This window comes from Leucoraja erinacea, unplaced genomic scaffold (genome assembly GCF_028641065.1).
Source record: "Leucoraja erinacea ecotype New England unplaced genomic scaffold, Leri_hhj_1 Leri_61S, whole genome shotgun sequence".
Classification (NCBI taxonomy): domain Eukaryota; kingdom Metazoa; phylum Chordata; class Chondrichthyes; order Rajiformes; family Rajidae; genus Leucoraja; species Leucoraja erinaceus.
Genome location: NW_026576531.1, coordinates 446,511 through 461,441, shown reverse-complemented (window position 1 = coordinate 461,441; position 14,931 = coordinate 446,511). Strand labels below are relative to the sequence as shown.

At 47.1% G+C, this 14,931-nt stretch overlaps 1 protein-coding gene across 1 annotated transcript in view; it reads right to left on the bottom strand.

Annotated features, from left to right (window-relative positions):
- Positions 1 to 14,931, bottom strand: part of vegfc (vascular endothelial growth factor c) — a 51,327-nt gene that overhangs the window by 20,077 nt on the left and 16,319 nt on the right. Inside the window, exon 3 of the mRNA XM_055631021.1 lies at positions 8,401 to 8,552. Within this exon, the coding sequence (XP_055486996.1) occupies positions 8,401 to 8,552 (152 nt within the window). The remainder of the gene's footprint in view (positions 1 to 8,400; positions 8,553 to 14,931) is intronic.

Genomic DNA, 14,931 nt, shown 5'->3' with positions numbered 1-14,931 from the left:
CAAGGTGAAAAGTAAAAGTGGCAGGCAGACAAAACCAGGGTAAAAATCAAAAAGGGCCACTTTTCAACATAATTGTATAAGGGGTAAAAGTGTTGTAAAAACAAGCCTGAAGGCTTTGTGTCTCAATGCAAAGAGCATTCGCAATAAGGTGGATGAGTTGAAAGTGCAGATAGCTATTAATGACTATGATATAGTTGGGATCACGGAGACATGGCTCCAGGGTGACCAAGGCTGGGAGCTGAATATCCAGGGATATTTAATATTCAGGAGGGATAGAGAGAAAGGAAAAGGAGGTGGGGTAGCGTTGCTGATTAGAGAGGAGATGAATGCAATGGAAAGGAAGGACATTAGTTTGGAGGATGTGGAATCAGTATGGGTAGAGCTGCGAAACACTAAGGGGCAGAAAACGCTGGTGGGTGTTGTGTACAGGCCACCTAACAGTAGTAGTGAAGTTGGAGATGGTATCAAACAGGAAATTAGAAATGCGTGCGACAAAGGCAAAACAGTTATAATGGGTGACTTCAATCTACATATAGAATGGGTGAATCAAATTGGCAGGGGTGCTGAGGAAGAGGATTTCTTGGAATGTATGCGGGATAGTTATCTAAATCAACATGTAGAGGAACCAACGAGAGAGCAGGCTATTTTAGACTGGGTATTGAGTAATGAGGAAGGGTTTAGTTAGCAATCTTGTTGTACGTGCCCCCTTGGGCAAGAGTGACCATAATATGGTTGAGTTCTTCATTAGGATGGAGAGTGACATTGTTAATTCAGAAACAATCGTTCTGAACTTAAAGAAAGGTAACTTTGAGGGTATGAGACGTGAATTGGCCAAGATTGACTGGCAATTAATTCTAAAAGGGTTGACGGTGGATATGCAATGGAAGACATTTAAAGACTGCATGGATGAACTACAAAAATTGTTCATCCCAGTTTGGCAAAAGAATAAATCAGGGGAGGTAGTACATCCATGGATAACAAGGGAAATCAGGGATAGTATCAAAGCGAAGGATGATGCGTACACATTAGCCAGAAAAAGCAGCATACCGGAGGACTGGGAAAAATTCAGAGACCAGCAGAGGAGGACAAAGGGCTTAATTAGGAAAGGAAAAATAGATTATGAAAGAAAACTGGCAGGGAACATAAAAACTGACTGCAAAAGTTTTTATAGATATGTGAAAAGAAAGAGATTAGTTAAAACAAATGTAGGTCCCTTGCAGTCAGAAACAGGTGAGTTGATCATGGGGAACAAGGATATGGCGGACCAATTGAATAACTACTTTGGTTCCGTCTTCACTAAGGAAGACATAAATAATTTGCCGGTTAGCCGGGAAGTGTTGTTGGGTAAATTGAATGGATTAAAGGCCGATAAATCCCCAGGGCCAGATAGGCTGCATCCCAGAGTACTTAAGGAAGTAGCTCCAGAAATAGTGGATGCATTAGTAATAATCTTTCAAAACTCTTTAGATTCTGGAGTAGTTCCTGAGGATTGGCAGGTAGCAAACATAACCCCACTTTTTAAGAAGGGAGGGAGAGAGAAAACGGGGAATTACAGACCAGTTAGTCTAACATCGGCGGTGGGGAAACTGCTAGAGTCAGTTATTAAAGATGGGATAGCAGCACATTTGGAAAGTGGTGAAATCATTGGACAAAGTCAGCATGGATTTACAAAAGGTAAATCATGTCTGACGAATCTTATAGAATTTTTCGAGGATGTAACTAGTAGCGTGGATAGGGGAGAACCAGTGGATGTGGTGTATCTGGACTTCCAGAAGGCTTTCGACAAGGTCCCACATAAGAGATTAGTATACAAACTTAAAGCACACGGCTCTGGGGGTTCAGTATTGATAGAGAACTGGCTGACAAACAGGAAGCAAAGAGTAGGAGTAAACGGGTCCTTTTCACAATGGCAGGCAGTGACTAGTGGGGTACCGCAAGGCTCAGTGCTGGGACCTCAGCTATTTACAATATATATTAATGATCTGGATGAGGGAATTGAAGGCAATATCTTCAAGTTTGCGGATGACACAAAGCTGGGGGGCAGTGTTAGCTGTGAGGAGGATGCTAGGAGACTGCAAGGTGACTTGGATAGGCTGGGTGAGTGGGCAAATGTTTGGCAGATGCAGTATAATGTGGATAAATGTGAGGTTATCCATTTTGGTGGCAAAAACAGGAAAGCAGACTATTATCTAAATGGTGGCCGACTAGGAAAAGGGGAGATGCAGCGAGACCTGGGTGTCATGGTACACCAGTCATTGAAAGTAGGCATGCAGGTGCAGCAGGCAGTGAAGAAAGCAAATGGTATGTTAGCTTTCATAGCAAAAGGATTTGAGTATAGGAGCAGGGAGGTTCTACTGCAGTTGTACAGGGTCTTGGTGAGACCACACCTGGAGTATTGCGTACAGTTTTGGTCTCCAAATCTAAGGAAGGACATTATTGCCATAGAGGTAGTGCAGAGAAGGTTCACCAGACTGATTCCTGGGATGTCAGGACTGTCTTATGAAGAAAGATTGGATAGACTTGGTTTATACTCTCTAGAATTTAGGAGATTGAGAGGGGATCTTATAGAAACTTTCTTAAGGGGTTGGACAGGCTAGATGCAGGAAGATTGTTCCCGATGTTGGGGAAGTCCAGGACAAGGGGTCACAGCTTAAGGATAAGGGGGAAATCCTTTAAAACCGAGATGAGAAGAACATTTTTCACCCAGAGAGTGGTGAATCTCTGGAACTCTGCCACAGAGGGTAGTCGAGGCCAGTTCATTGTCTATATTTAAGAGGGAGTTAGATGTGGCCCTTGTGGCTAAGGGGATCAGGGGGTATGGAGAGAAGGCAGGTACGGGATACTGAGTTGGATGATCATATTGAATGGCGGTGCAGGCTCGAAGGGCCGAATGGCCTACTCCTGCACCTAATTTCTATGTTTCTATGTTTCTATTCATCACATGCACAATAAAGTGCAGTGAAATGAATTATGCCTCCATGGATGACTCTATGACTAAACACAGCCTTAACTAGTGCTGGCCACTGATGATCTTGGCTTTGTGCTGAACCAATTAAGTGAGTAGGTGTGTTGATACATGGAACTGCAGGTGCTGGTTTACAAAAAATACACAGAATGCTGGAGTAACTCAGCATTCAGGCAGCATCTGTGGAGAACATGGATAGGTGACGTTTCGCAGAGTGCTGGAGTAACTCAGAGGGTCAGGCAGCATCTGTGGAGAACATGGATAGGTGATGTTTCACAGAGTGCTGGAGTAACTCAGCGGGTCAGGCAGCATCTGTGGAGAACATGGATAGGTGATGTGTCACAGAGTGCTGGAGTAACTCAGCGGGTCAGGCAGCATCTGTGGAGAACATGGATAGGTGACGTTTCACAGAGTGCTGGAGTAACTCAGCGGGTCAGGCAGCATCTGTGGAGAACACGGATAGGTGACGTTTGACAGAGTGCTGGAGTAACTCAGCGGGTCAGGCAGCATCTGTGGAGAACATGGATAGGTGACGTTTCACAGAGTGCTGGAGTAACTCAGCGGGTCAGGCAGCATCTGTGGAGAACATGGATAGGTGACGTTTCACAGAGTGCTGGAGTAACTCAGCGGGTCAGGCAGCATCTGTGGAGAACATGGATAGGTGACGTTTCACAGAGTGCTGGAGTAACTCAGCGGGTCAGGCAGCATCTGTGGAGAACATGGATAGGTCTGTAGGTTTGGGGTGTTGTTTACTTACAGTGTAGAATGGCGTGAGTTTGGAGAGTTGTGCAATGTGTGAGGGAGATCTTGAGGGAAGAGTGGTGAATGTGACAACATCCACAGAGGCCTGGCTGGAGTACCTCGGGCAGAAGCAGATGCCTGTGGTCAATGTCAGTGAGTCCATCTGGGGATGACACATCGCAGCAAGGACAGGGATAATGCCAGGCGTTGCACAACTGACCACAACTGCACCACTCACCAACCATCTCCACACGACACTACATGCTTACACACCCCCACCACATCCTTCCCCACTGGCAATCAGAGAGAGTCAGTGGGTGGGTGAGGTTGGGGCAGAGAGAAGGTTGTTGTTGCTATTCTGCCTGTTGAATTTAGTTTAGAGATACAGCATGGAAATAGGCACATCCACCCATCCACACCAACCATCGATCACCCCTTCACACCAGGTCTATGTTATCACCTCCTCTACAACCAACAATGGACTATTGTGGGCTCCAACATTCCTAGGTCTTCGGTGCTGGTTCTGATATGTTGTGTACCTTTTCATACCATTAGTTCCCCTCTCAGACACAGAGTGCTGGAGTAACTCAGCGGGTCAGGCAGCATCTGTGGAGAACATGGATAGGTGACGTTTCACAGAGTGCTGGAGTAACTCAGCGGGTCAGGCAACATTTCTGGAGAGAAGGAATGGGTGATGCTGTAGGTCGAGATCCTTCTTCAGACTGAGAGTCAAGGAGCGGGAGCCATAAAGATGGAAGTGTAAGGTGTGAAAACGAGACATCAAGGAGATGAGGTGAAGGGAAATGTAGAATAAATCATTGTTAGCTGGGGGAACGAGCCAACAACGCATACAAGGTAAAATTTAATCAGGAGGACGGTCAAACTAGTCCGAGAACTAAGATGGAGGAGAGAGTGGGAAAGTTGCAGAAGTCAATATTCATACCACTGGGTTGTAAGCTCTCCACTCTCCCCTGACTCTCAGTCTGAAGAAGGGTGTCGACTTGAAACGTGATCTATTCCTTCTCTCCAGAGATGCTGCCAATTCTGCTGAGTTACTGCAGAATTTTGTGTCTATCTACGAGCTTCAGAGGTCATGGACTCTGACTCATGTACAGGAAGAATAGATGATAATGTAATGCTCATGAATGTCAATGAAAGTGTAAGGGACCGTGCTCCCAGTGGCACGCAAGTTATGATGATGGTGACGTCTGAGTGGATAAACTTCCAATCAATGTGCCGGATTGAATGAATACAGACGTGTCATAACCACAAATGAAACCAACTCACACTTTCCTTCCGCTACTTGCAACATCTGTATATGATAAAGACACCCCAAGGACGTGCTGCTTTGCTGTTTAATTGTCCCTCTGTAAATCATCCCTATTGTGTAGAGAGTGGATGTGAAAGTGGGATAGAACTAGTGTGAACAGGTGATAGCTGTCGGCATGGACTTGGTGGGCCGAAGGGCCTGTTTCCATGCTGTATCTCTACACTAAACAATGAATGTTCGGGCAGGCAGGAGATTGCACGATATTCCACAGAGAGTTGCTCTCTGTCAGGCCGGCATGATACACAGATACATCACACACAGTTTTGGAGGTTTCGATCCAGGTCAAACAAATCAATGTCGAGAACCATAGGTGATGATTTATATCGGGACCCTTCTTCAGACAGATTGCGGTAGAGGAGAGATAACTGGAGGAGTTGGCGGCAGAACAGAGTCTGGCAAGTGATAGGTGGATACAGGGTGATTCCCCATTCCTCCGTCTACGCCGCCTCTGCGCCCAAGATGAGGTGTTCCATACTAGAACATCTGAGATGTCCTCATTCTTTAGGGAATGGTTCACCTCTCCCATCATAGATGAGGCCCTCACTCGTGTCTCCTCAGTACCCCGCTGCTCCACCCTTGCCCCCCCCCCTCCCCCTATTAGCAACAGAGACAGAGACCCCTTGTCCTCACCTTCCATCCCATCAGCCGTCGCATACAACACATAATCCATCGACATTTTTGACACCTCCAACGGGAGCCCACCACTAGCCACATCTTCCCATCTCCACCCCTTTGCGCTTTCCGCAGAGACCGTTCCCTCCACAACTTCCTGGTGAACTCATCCCTTCCCACCCAAACCATTCCCCTCCCCAGGTACCTTCCCCTGCAACCGCAGAAGATGCAACACCTGTCCCTATATCCCCTCCCTCGACTGTCCAGGGACCCCGACAGACCATTCAGGTTAGGCAGAGGTTCACTTGCACCTCCTCCAACCTCGTCTACTGTATCCGTTGTTCAAGATGTGGACTCTTATACATCAGCGAGAACAAACGCAGACTGGGCGATCGTTTCACTGAACACCTTTGCTCAGCCAGCCTGGACCAACCTGATCTCCTGGTTGCTGGACACTTTAATTCTCATTGTTACTTTTTTCTTTCATTCATTTGTTCTGTATCTCTCCACATCATCGTCTATATCTCTCGCTTCCCTTTCCCCTGACTCTCAGTCTGAAGAAGGGCCTCGACCCGAAACGCCACCCATTCCTTCTCTCCGGAGATGCTGCCTGACCCGCTGCGTTACTCCAGCACTTGTGTGTAAAGAGGAACTGCAGTAGCTTGCTTCTACCAAAGATCACATTGACAGTCACCGATGTCTCTTCACCAATCAGCATTTTCTTCAAAACCTTCACGAGAGTCGAGAGTGTTTAAACGTTGCGTGTACCAGCAACAGAACAAAGAGATTCCCACAATGCAGCCTCACACACACCTGACTGCAATGTCATGCTAATAAATATATAAAAATCAATGATACAATGAATTAATAATTAGTAATACTCATAGTATAAAGACCATAATGGTCTTTCCCGATGTTGGGGGAGTCCAGAACCGGGGCCACAGTTTAAAAATAAGGAGTAAGCCATTTAGAACAGAGATGAGGAAACACTGGATGCTTTCAAGAGAGAGCTAGATAGGGCTCTTAAAGATAGCGGGGTCAGGGGATGTGGGGAGAAGGCAGGAACGGGGTACTGATTAGGGATGATCAGCCATGAACACATTGAATGGTGGTGCTGGCTCGAAGGGCCAAATGGCCGACTCCTGCACCTATTGTCTATTGTCTATTGCATCTACTCGATCTATTCCTCTCATGATTTTATACACCTCTATATGATCGGTCCTCATCCTCCTGCGCTGCAAGGAATAGTGACCCAGCCTGCTCAACCACTCCCTGTAGCTCAGGCACCCTGGCAACGTAAACGTTCTCTGCACCTTATCCACCGTAAGTGACCTTCTTCCTACCAAAGCTGGGTGATTAAAACTGAACACAAGTGTGGCCTCACCAGCAGCACAGAAACATCATACATAGTACATCATCCTTGCTGACGATGGGTTAGACCAGAAGACCTTAAAAAAAAATCAGAATTGCCAGATGGGCGTCGCGTTGGCGCAGCGGGTAGAGCTGCTGCCTCACAACGCCACAGTCTCAGGTTCAATCCTGACTACGGGTGCTGTCTTTATGGAGTCTGTACGTTCTCCCTGTGACTATGCAGGTTTTCTCCGGGTGCTCCGGTTTCCTCCCACACTCCAAAGACGTACAGGTTTGCAGGTTAATTGGCTTTGGAAAAAAAATTGTAAATTGTTGCTAGTGTGTGTTGGATAGTGTTAGTGTGTGTAGGATAATGTTAGTGTGTGTCGGATAGTGTTAGTGTGTACAGGACAATAGACAATAGACAATAGGTGCAGGAGGAGGCCATTCGGCCCTTCGAGCCAGCACCGCCATTCAACGTGATCATGGCTGATCATCCACAATCAGTACCCCGTTCCTGCCTTCTCCCCATATCCTCTGATTCCACTATCTTTAAGAGCCCCATCATGTTCTTTCATGAAAGCATCCAGAGAACCTGCCTCCACTGCCCTCTGAGGCAGAGAATTCCACAGACTCACCACTCTCTGTGAGAAAAAGTGTTTCCTCGTCTCCGTTCTAAATGGCTTACTCCTTATTCTTAAACTGTGGCCCCTGGATAGTGTTAGTGTGCGGGGGTCGCTGGTCACTGCAGCCTCAGTGGGTAAAGGGGCCTGTTTCTGTGCCGTATCTCTAAAGTCTAAAGACTATGCAAGTCTACACTATTCAATCAAGGCTGATCTATCTTTCCCTCTCAACCCCATAACCTTTGACAGCCTCACTAGTCACGGGCTGTGGGGCCAGAACCTTGTGTCTGAAGAAGGATCTCGACCCGAAACGTCACCTATTCCTTCTCTCCAGGGATGCTGGCTGGCCCACTGAGTGACTCCAGCATTTTGTGTCTGTCTTCAGTTCAAACCGGCATCTGCAGCTGCTTCCCACACACGTGGTGCGTTTATTTGTAGCCTGACAAGCTGAGTTACTCCAGCACTTTATAGAAATTAAACACCCTTGATGCTTGACTCTTGATCAAGAGCGGCAGCAGATTGGAGGGTGGAAGATTGCAACCACCACGTGGTCCGCCCTGTTTCGACTAATGCAATCAACTACACGTGCACAAACGGAAGATCAAATAGAACAAGTTGTCCAACAACTATAGGCTGTGCACGCCACACGAAAGAAGAAGAAGAAGAGGCAGATTGGAAACACGGGACCCGTGACGTTACAACAAGGACACGCTGTGAGCCGACACACGACAGGCCGTTAGCGTGTCAGTGGCGTGTTGGAGATCTATGACGGTACTTACTCTGAAGGGGATGTGGATATGGAGCGTCGGATAATGGAGTGAGCTTGTCTGTAGAAATCCATCTTGGACATACAGCGGCAGCCCGTGTGGTTGGCCACACTGATGGTCACCGGCTTCGGAACTTGCGAGATGGGGATGGAGATCTCAAACAACTGGTGGACAAAGCAGAATAATCACACGTTAGAGACAGCAGAGAATAACGTACAAGAGAATAACGCCAGCCGATGGTCAAATCCATTCACCCTCCCAACCTCCACATGTTCCACTGCTCAACTCAATAGAAAATAGACAATAGGTGCAGGAGTAGGCCATTCGGCCCTTCGAGCCAGCACCGCCATTCAATGTGATCATGGCTGATCATCCACAATCAGTACCCCGTTCCTGCCTTCTCCCCATATCCCCTGACTTTGTTATCTTTGAGAGCTCTATCTAGCTCTCACTTGAAAGTATCCAGAAAACCTGCCTCCACCAGTCTCTGAGGCAGAGAATTCCACAGACTCACAACTCTCTGTGAGAAAAAGTGTTTCCTCGTCTCTGTTCTAAATGGCCGACCAATTATTCTTAAACTGTGGCCCCTGGTTCTGGACTCCCCCAACGTCGGGAACATGTTTCCTGCCTCTAGCGTGTCCAAACCCTTAATAATCTTATATCTTTCAATAAGATTCCCTCTCATCCTTCTATACTCCAGAGCAAACTCAGTAAATGATCAGAATTAACATAAACACCGGGAACTGCAGGTGCTGGAATCTTGCACGGAACACAAAGTGCTGGAGGAACCCGGCGGGTCAGGCAGCATCCGTGGGGGGAATGGACGTTTTGGATCGGGGCCTTCTTCAGGCTGATTGTAGCAGGGGAGAGCAAGCTGGGAGAGAGGTGGGGGTAGGACACAGCCTGCCAAGTGCTAGGTGGATATGGGTGATGGGGGAGGTGAAGAGGAGACACTAGGGTGGGTAAAGGGGACTCCACATGCAGCATCTCCCCCTCAATCACCCTGGTGCACACCCGCCACCGATTACTAATGATCCACACTATCACAACCACTGTGCAGGAAGGGACTACAGGCGCTGGTTTACACCCAAGATTGACACAAAATGCTGGAGTAACTCAGTAAGACAGGCAGCATCTCTGGAGAGAAGGAATGGGTGATGTTATGGGTCAAGACTCTTCTTCAGTGAGGGGAGAGGAAAACTAGGGATATGAAAAGGTACAAAGGATCAGAGGGGGGCAGCGAGAGAGGGTGTTGTAGAGAGGAGGATAACATACAAGGGCGTAGGGTGGCGTGGGTTCCCTCCGGGTTCTTCCCACACTCCGAAGTTGTACAGGTTTGTAGGCTAATTGGCTCCTTTAAATTTGGAAATTGTCCCCGGTGTGTGTGTGTGTGTAGGATAGTGTTAGTGTGTGAAAATCGACTGGTTGGTGCGGACTTGCTGGGCCGAAGGGCCTGTTTCCATGCCGTATCTTAAAAACTGAATGAAACATCTTCATTGTGTCTACATATAAATGAAAACCTCCCATCCTCCAACTCTAAGGTAAATAAAAATGCTGAAGAAACTCAGCGGGTGAGGCAGCATCTGTGGAGCGAAGGAATAGTTGACGTGTTGGGTCGAGACCCTTCTTCAGACCCTACTTCAGACGAAGAGTCTCGACCCGAAACGTCTCCAATTCCTTCGCTCCATAGATGCTGCCTCACCCACTGAGTTTCTCCAGCATTTGTATCTACCTTTGATTTTTCCAGCATCTGCAGTTCCTACTTAAACATCCTCACACTCTAACAAGGTTTGGTGTGACAGTGTGAAACAAAGCACTGCACAGCCAACTTTGCATTTCAAAGCTCATGTTCCCTGGTGGTTTTACTGAATGGAGAGTCTCCAAGAAGAAGATAACACAATCTGCTCCAGATAAAACTGTCTACTGCCCTGAGGTCAACATTGGAGCCACGTCAGCTTGTCACTTGAAGTGTTCTGTTCTGTACCACGATGCTATTTATGTCCGCCGTTCTGTCCCCTTATCTCAGCACTCACTCATTATAAAAACTACTGGACATTTCAGCCGTGTCTGAAGAAGGGTCCCATCTGCCCATCAACCCCACAACTTTGTACGAAGGGCCTGTTCCTGTGCTGTACGGTTCTATGTAAAAACAAAGAACTGCAAATGTTGGTTTGTACCAAAGATAGACACAGAGTGCGGGATTAAAGGGCCTGCCCCACTTGGGCCTCATTTGCATGTCACGCAGATGGCGCGTGAAGATGTTGTGAATCCTAAAATCCTGGGGCGCCGCGCGAGACCGGGCGTCACTGCGTACGTCACCACGCGCGCATCGTGCATCGTGACACGTAAATTATGTTGCCTTAATGACGCGCAAATTACGCCCAAGTGGGACAGGCCCTTAACTCAGCGGGTCAGGCAGCATCTGTGGTGAGAAGACATGGGTGACGTTAGGGGTCGAGACCCTTCTTCAGACGGAGGGGATGCAGAGGACCTTGCAGAGGACTCTCTCTGCCAATGAGAGCTGGTGATAATCTCTGCCAATGAGAGCTGGGTCAGGCAGCATCTGTGGCGAACATGGATAGATGACACAGAGTGCTGGAGTAACTCAGCGGGTCAGGCAGCATCTGTGGAGAACATGGATAGGTGACGTTTTGAATCTGAAGAAGGGTCTCGACCCGAAACGTCACCTATTCCTTCTCTCCAGAGATGCTGCCTGTCCCGCTAAGTTATTCCAGCATTTGTGTCTATCTTCAGTGTAAACCAGCACCTGCAGTTCCTTCCTCCACAAACTTCAAAATATATATTGAAGGCAGCAACATCAAGAACCTGAGATGCAAGGAACTGCAGATGCTGCAACCTTGAACAAATAAACACAAAGTCCTGGAGGAACTCAGCGGATCAGTGGGTCAGGTAGCATCTATGGAGAACATGGATAGGTGATGTTTCATAGAGTGCTGGAGTAACTCAGTGGGTCAGGTAGCATCTGTGGTGAAAAGGAATGGATGGCATTTTGGGTCAAGACCCTTCTTCAGACTGCGAATCATGGGAGAGGGAGACACAGAGGTATGGAAGGGTAAGGTGTGAAAAAGACAGATCAAAAGGGGAAAAGGCCAAGGAAAATGCGGAATGGATCATAGTTAGCTCGAGGAAGGTGACAACTAGGCAGACAGAGATAAGATGTAATCAGTGGGACAGTCACTGGCTGGTGAACTATGACGGGGGAGGGTTGGAGAATGGCCGATGAAGTATGATGGGGGAGGGTTGGAGAAATCTTTATTCATACCACTGGGGTGTAAGCTGCCCAAGTGACATATGAGGTGCTGTTCCCTCAGTCAGAATATGTTAACAACAGGGACATGCCCGTGTTATTAAACAGACCCCATTGGAGACACTACCTTCCTTCCAGACAGTGTGTACGTGTTGAAGATAGACACAAAAGGCTGGAGTAACTCAGCGGTTCAGACAGCATAAATGGAGAGGAGTAGGTGACTTTTCGGATCGAGACCCTTCTTCAGACTGAGAATCAGGGGAAACATAGAAAATAGGTTCAGGAGTACGCCATTCGGCCCTTCGAGCCAGCACCGCCATTCATTGTGATCATGGCCGATTGTCCCCAATCAATAACCCGTGCCTGCCTTCTCCCCGTATCCCTTGATTCCACCAGCCCCTAGAGCTCTATCTAACTCTCTCTTAAATCCATCCAGTGATTTGGCCCCCACTGCCCTCTGTGGCAGGGAATTCCACAAATCCACAACTCTTTGGATGAAAACGTTTTTTCTCACCTCAGTCTTAAATGGCCTCCCCTTTATTCTAAGACTGTGGCCCCTGGTTCTGGACTCGCCCAACATTGGGAACATTTTTCCTGCATCTAGCTTGTCCAGTCCTTTTATAATTTTATATGTTTCTATAAGATCTCCCCTCATCCTTCTAAACTCCAGTGAATACAAGCCTAGTCTTATCAATCTTTCTTCATATGACAGTCCCGCCATCCCAGGGATCAATCTCGTGAACCTACGCTGCACTGCCTCAATCACAAGTGCAGTAGGCGTATCGGCTGCTGGCTGCCATTCTGAAAAGGACCCGTTCACTCCTAGTCTTTGCTTCCTGTCTGCCAACCAATTTTCTGTCCATGTCAATACCCTACCCCCAATACCATGTGCTCTAATTTTAGTCACCAGTCTCCCGTGCAGGACCTTATCAAAGGCTTTCTGAAAGTCTAGATACACTACATCCACAGGCTCCCCTTCATCCATTTTACTTGTCACATCTTCAAAAAATTCCAGAAGATTAGTCAAGCATGATTTTCCTTTCTTAATCATAGAAACATAGAAACATAGAAAATAGGTGCAGGAGTAGGCCATTCGGCCCTTCGAGCCTGCACCGCCATTCATTATGATCATGGCTGATCATCCAACTCAGTATCCCGTACCTGCCTTCTCTCCATACCCCTTGATCCCTTTAGCCACAAGGGCCACATCTAACTCCCTCTTAAATATAGCCAATGAACTGGCCTCAACTACCTTCTGTGGCAGAGAGTTCCAGAGATTCACCACTCTCTGTGCGAAAAATGTTTTTCTCATCTCGGTCCTAAAGGATTTCCCCTCTATCCTTAAGCTGTGACCCCTTGTCCTGGACTTCGCCAACATCGGCAACAATCTTCCTGCATCTAGCCTGTCCAACCCCTTAAGAATTTTGTAAGTTTCTATAAGATCCCCTCTCAATCTCCTAAATTCTAGCGAGTACAAGCCGAGTCTATCCAGTCTTTCTTCATATGAAAGTCCTGACATCCCAGGAATCAGTCTGGTGAACCTTCTCTGCACTCCCTCTATGGAAATAATGTCCTTCCTCAGATTTGGAGACCAAAACTGTACGCAATACTCCAGGTGCGGTCTCACCAAGACCCTGTACAACTGCAGTAGAACCTCCCTGCTCCTATACTCAAATCCTTTTGCTATGAATGCTAACACACCATTCGCTTTCTTCACTACCTGCTGCACCTGCATGCCTACTTTCAATGACTGGTGTACCATGACACCCAGGTCTCGTTGCATCTCCCCTTTTCCTAATCGGCCACCATTTAGATAATGGTCTGCTTTCCTGTTTTTGCCACCATAGTGGATAACCTCACATTTATCCATGCTGACTTGGACTAACCCTTTAACTGCTATCGAAATGCCCCATTATTACCACTTTAATAATTGACTCCAGCATCTTTCCCACCACCAAAGTCAGGCTAACTGGTCTGTAATTCCCCATTTTCTCTCTCGCTCCTTTCTTGAAAAGTGGGATAACATTAGCTATCCTCCAATCCCCAGGAACTGATCCTGAATCTATTGAACATTGGAAAATGATCACCAATGTGTCCACTATTTCTAGAGCCACCTCCCTGAGGACCCTGGGATTCAGACCATCAGGTCCAGGGGATTTATCATCCTTCAGTCCCATTAGCCTACCCAATACTATTTCTCGCCTAATGAAATTTTCTTTCAGTTCCTCTACCCCCTTAGATCCTCTGTCCTCCAGTACATCCTCCAGTACATCTGGGAGATTTTTTGTGTCTTCCTTATTGAAGACAGATCCTGTTCAACTCCTCTGCTATTTCCTTGTTCCCCATAATAATTTCACCCGCAGCTGCCTTCAAGGGACCCACATTTCACTATGCTACTCTTTTTCCCTTAACTTATCTAAAGAAGCTTTTACTATCCTTCTTTATATTCCTGGCCAACTTCCCCTCGTACTTCATCTTTTCAGCCCGTATTGCCCGTTTTGTTTCCTTCTGTTGTCCTATGAAAGTTCCTAATCCTCTGGCTTCCGGCTACTCTTTGCTGTGTTATACATCTTTTCTTTTAGTTTTATTCTATCCCTAACTTCTCTTGTCAGCCACGGTTGCCTCCTACTCCCCTTGGAATCTTTCTTCCTTTTTGGAATGAAATGATCCTGCGTCTTCCGGTTTATGCCCAGAAATTCCTGCCATTGCTGTTCCACTGTCATTCCTGCTAGTATCCCTTTCCAGTCTACCTTGGCCAGCTCCCCTCTCATGCCTTCATAGTCCCCTTTGTTCAACTGCATCACTGCCACTTCCGATTTAACCTTCTCCTTCTCAAATTGCAGATTAAAACTAATCATATTATGATCACTACCTCCAAGCGGTTCCTTTACCTTGAGTTCTCTTATCAAATCTGGTTCATTGGACAACACTAAATCCAGAATTGCCTTTTCTCTGGCCGGCTCCATTACAAGCTGCTCTAAGAATCCATCTCGGAGGCATTCTACAAACTCTCTTTCTTGGGGTCCTGAACCAACCTGATTTTCCCAGTCTACCTGCATATTGAAATCCCCCATCACCACAGTGGCATTACCTGTGTTACATGCCAGTTTTAACTCCTACTGCAACTTACACCCTACATCTGGGCTACTATTTGGGGGTCTGTAAATAACACCAATTAGTGACTTCTTGTCTTTGCAATTCCTCAACTCAATCCAGTGACACGACCTCGTCAGTCCCTATGTCTTCCCTCGCAAGAGACTGAATTCCATCCCTCA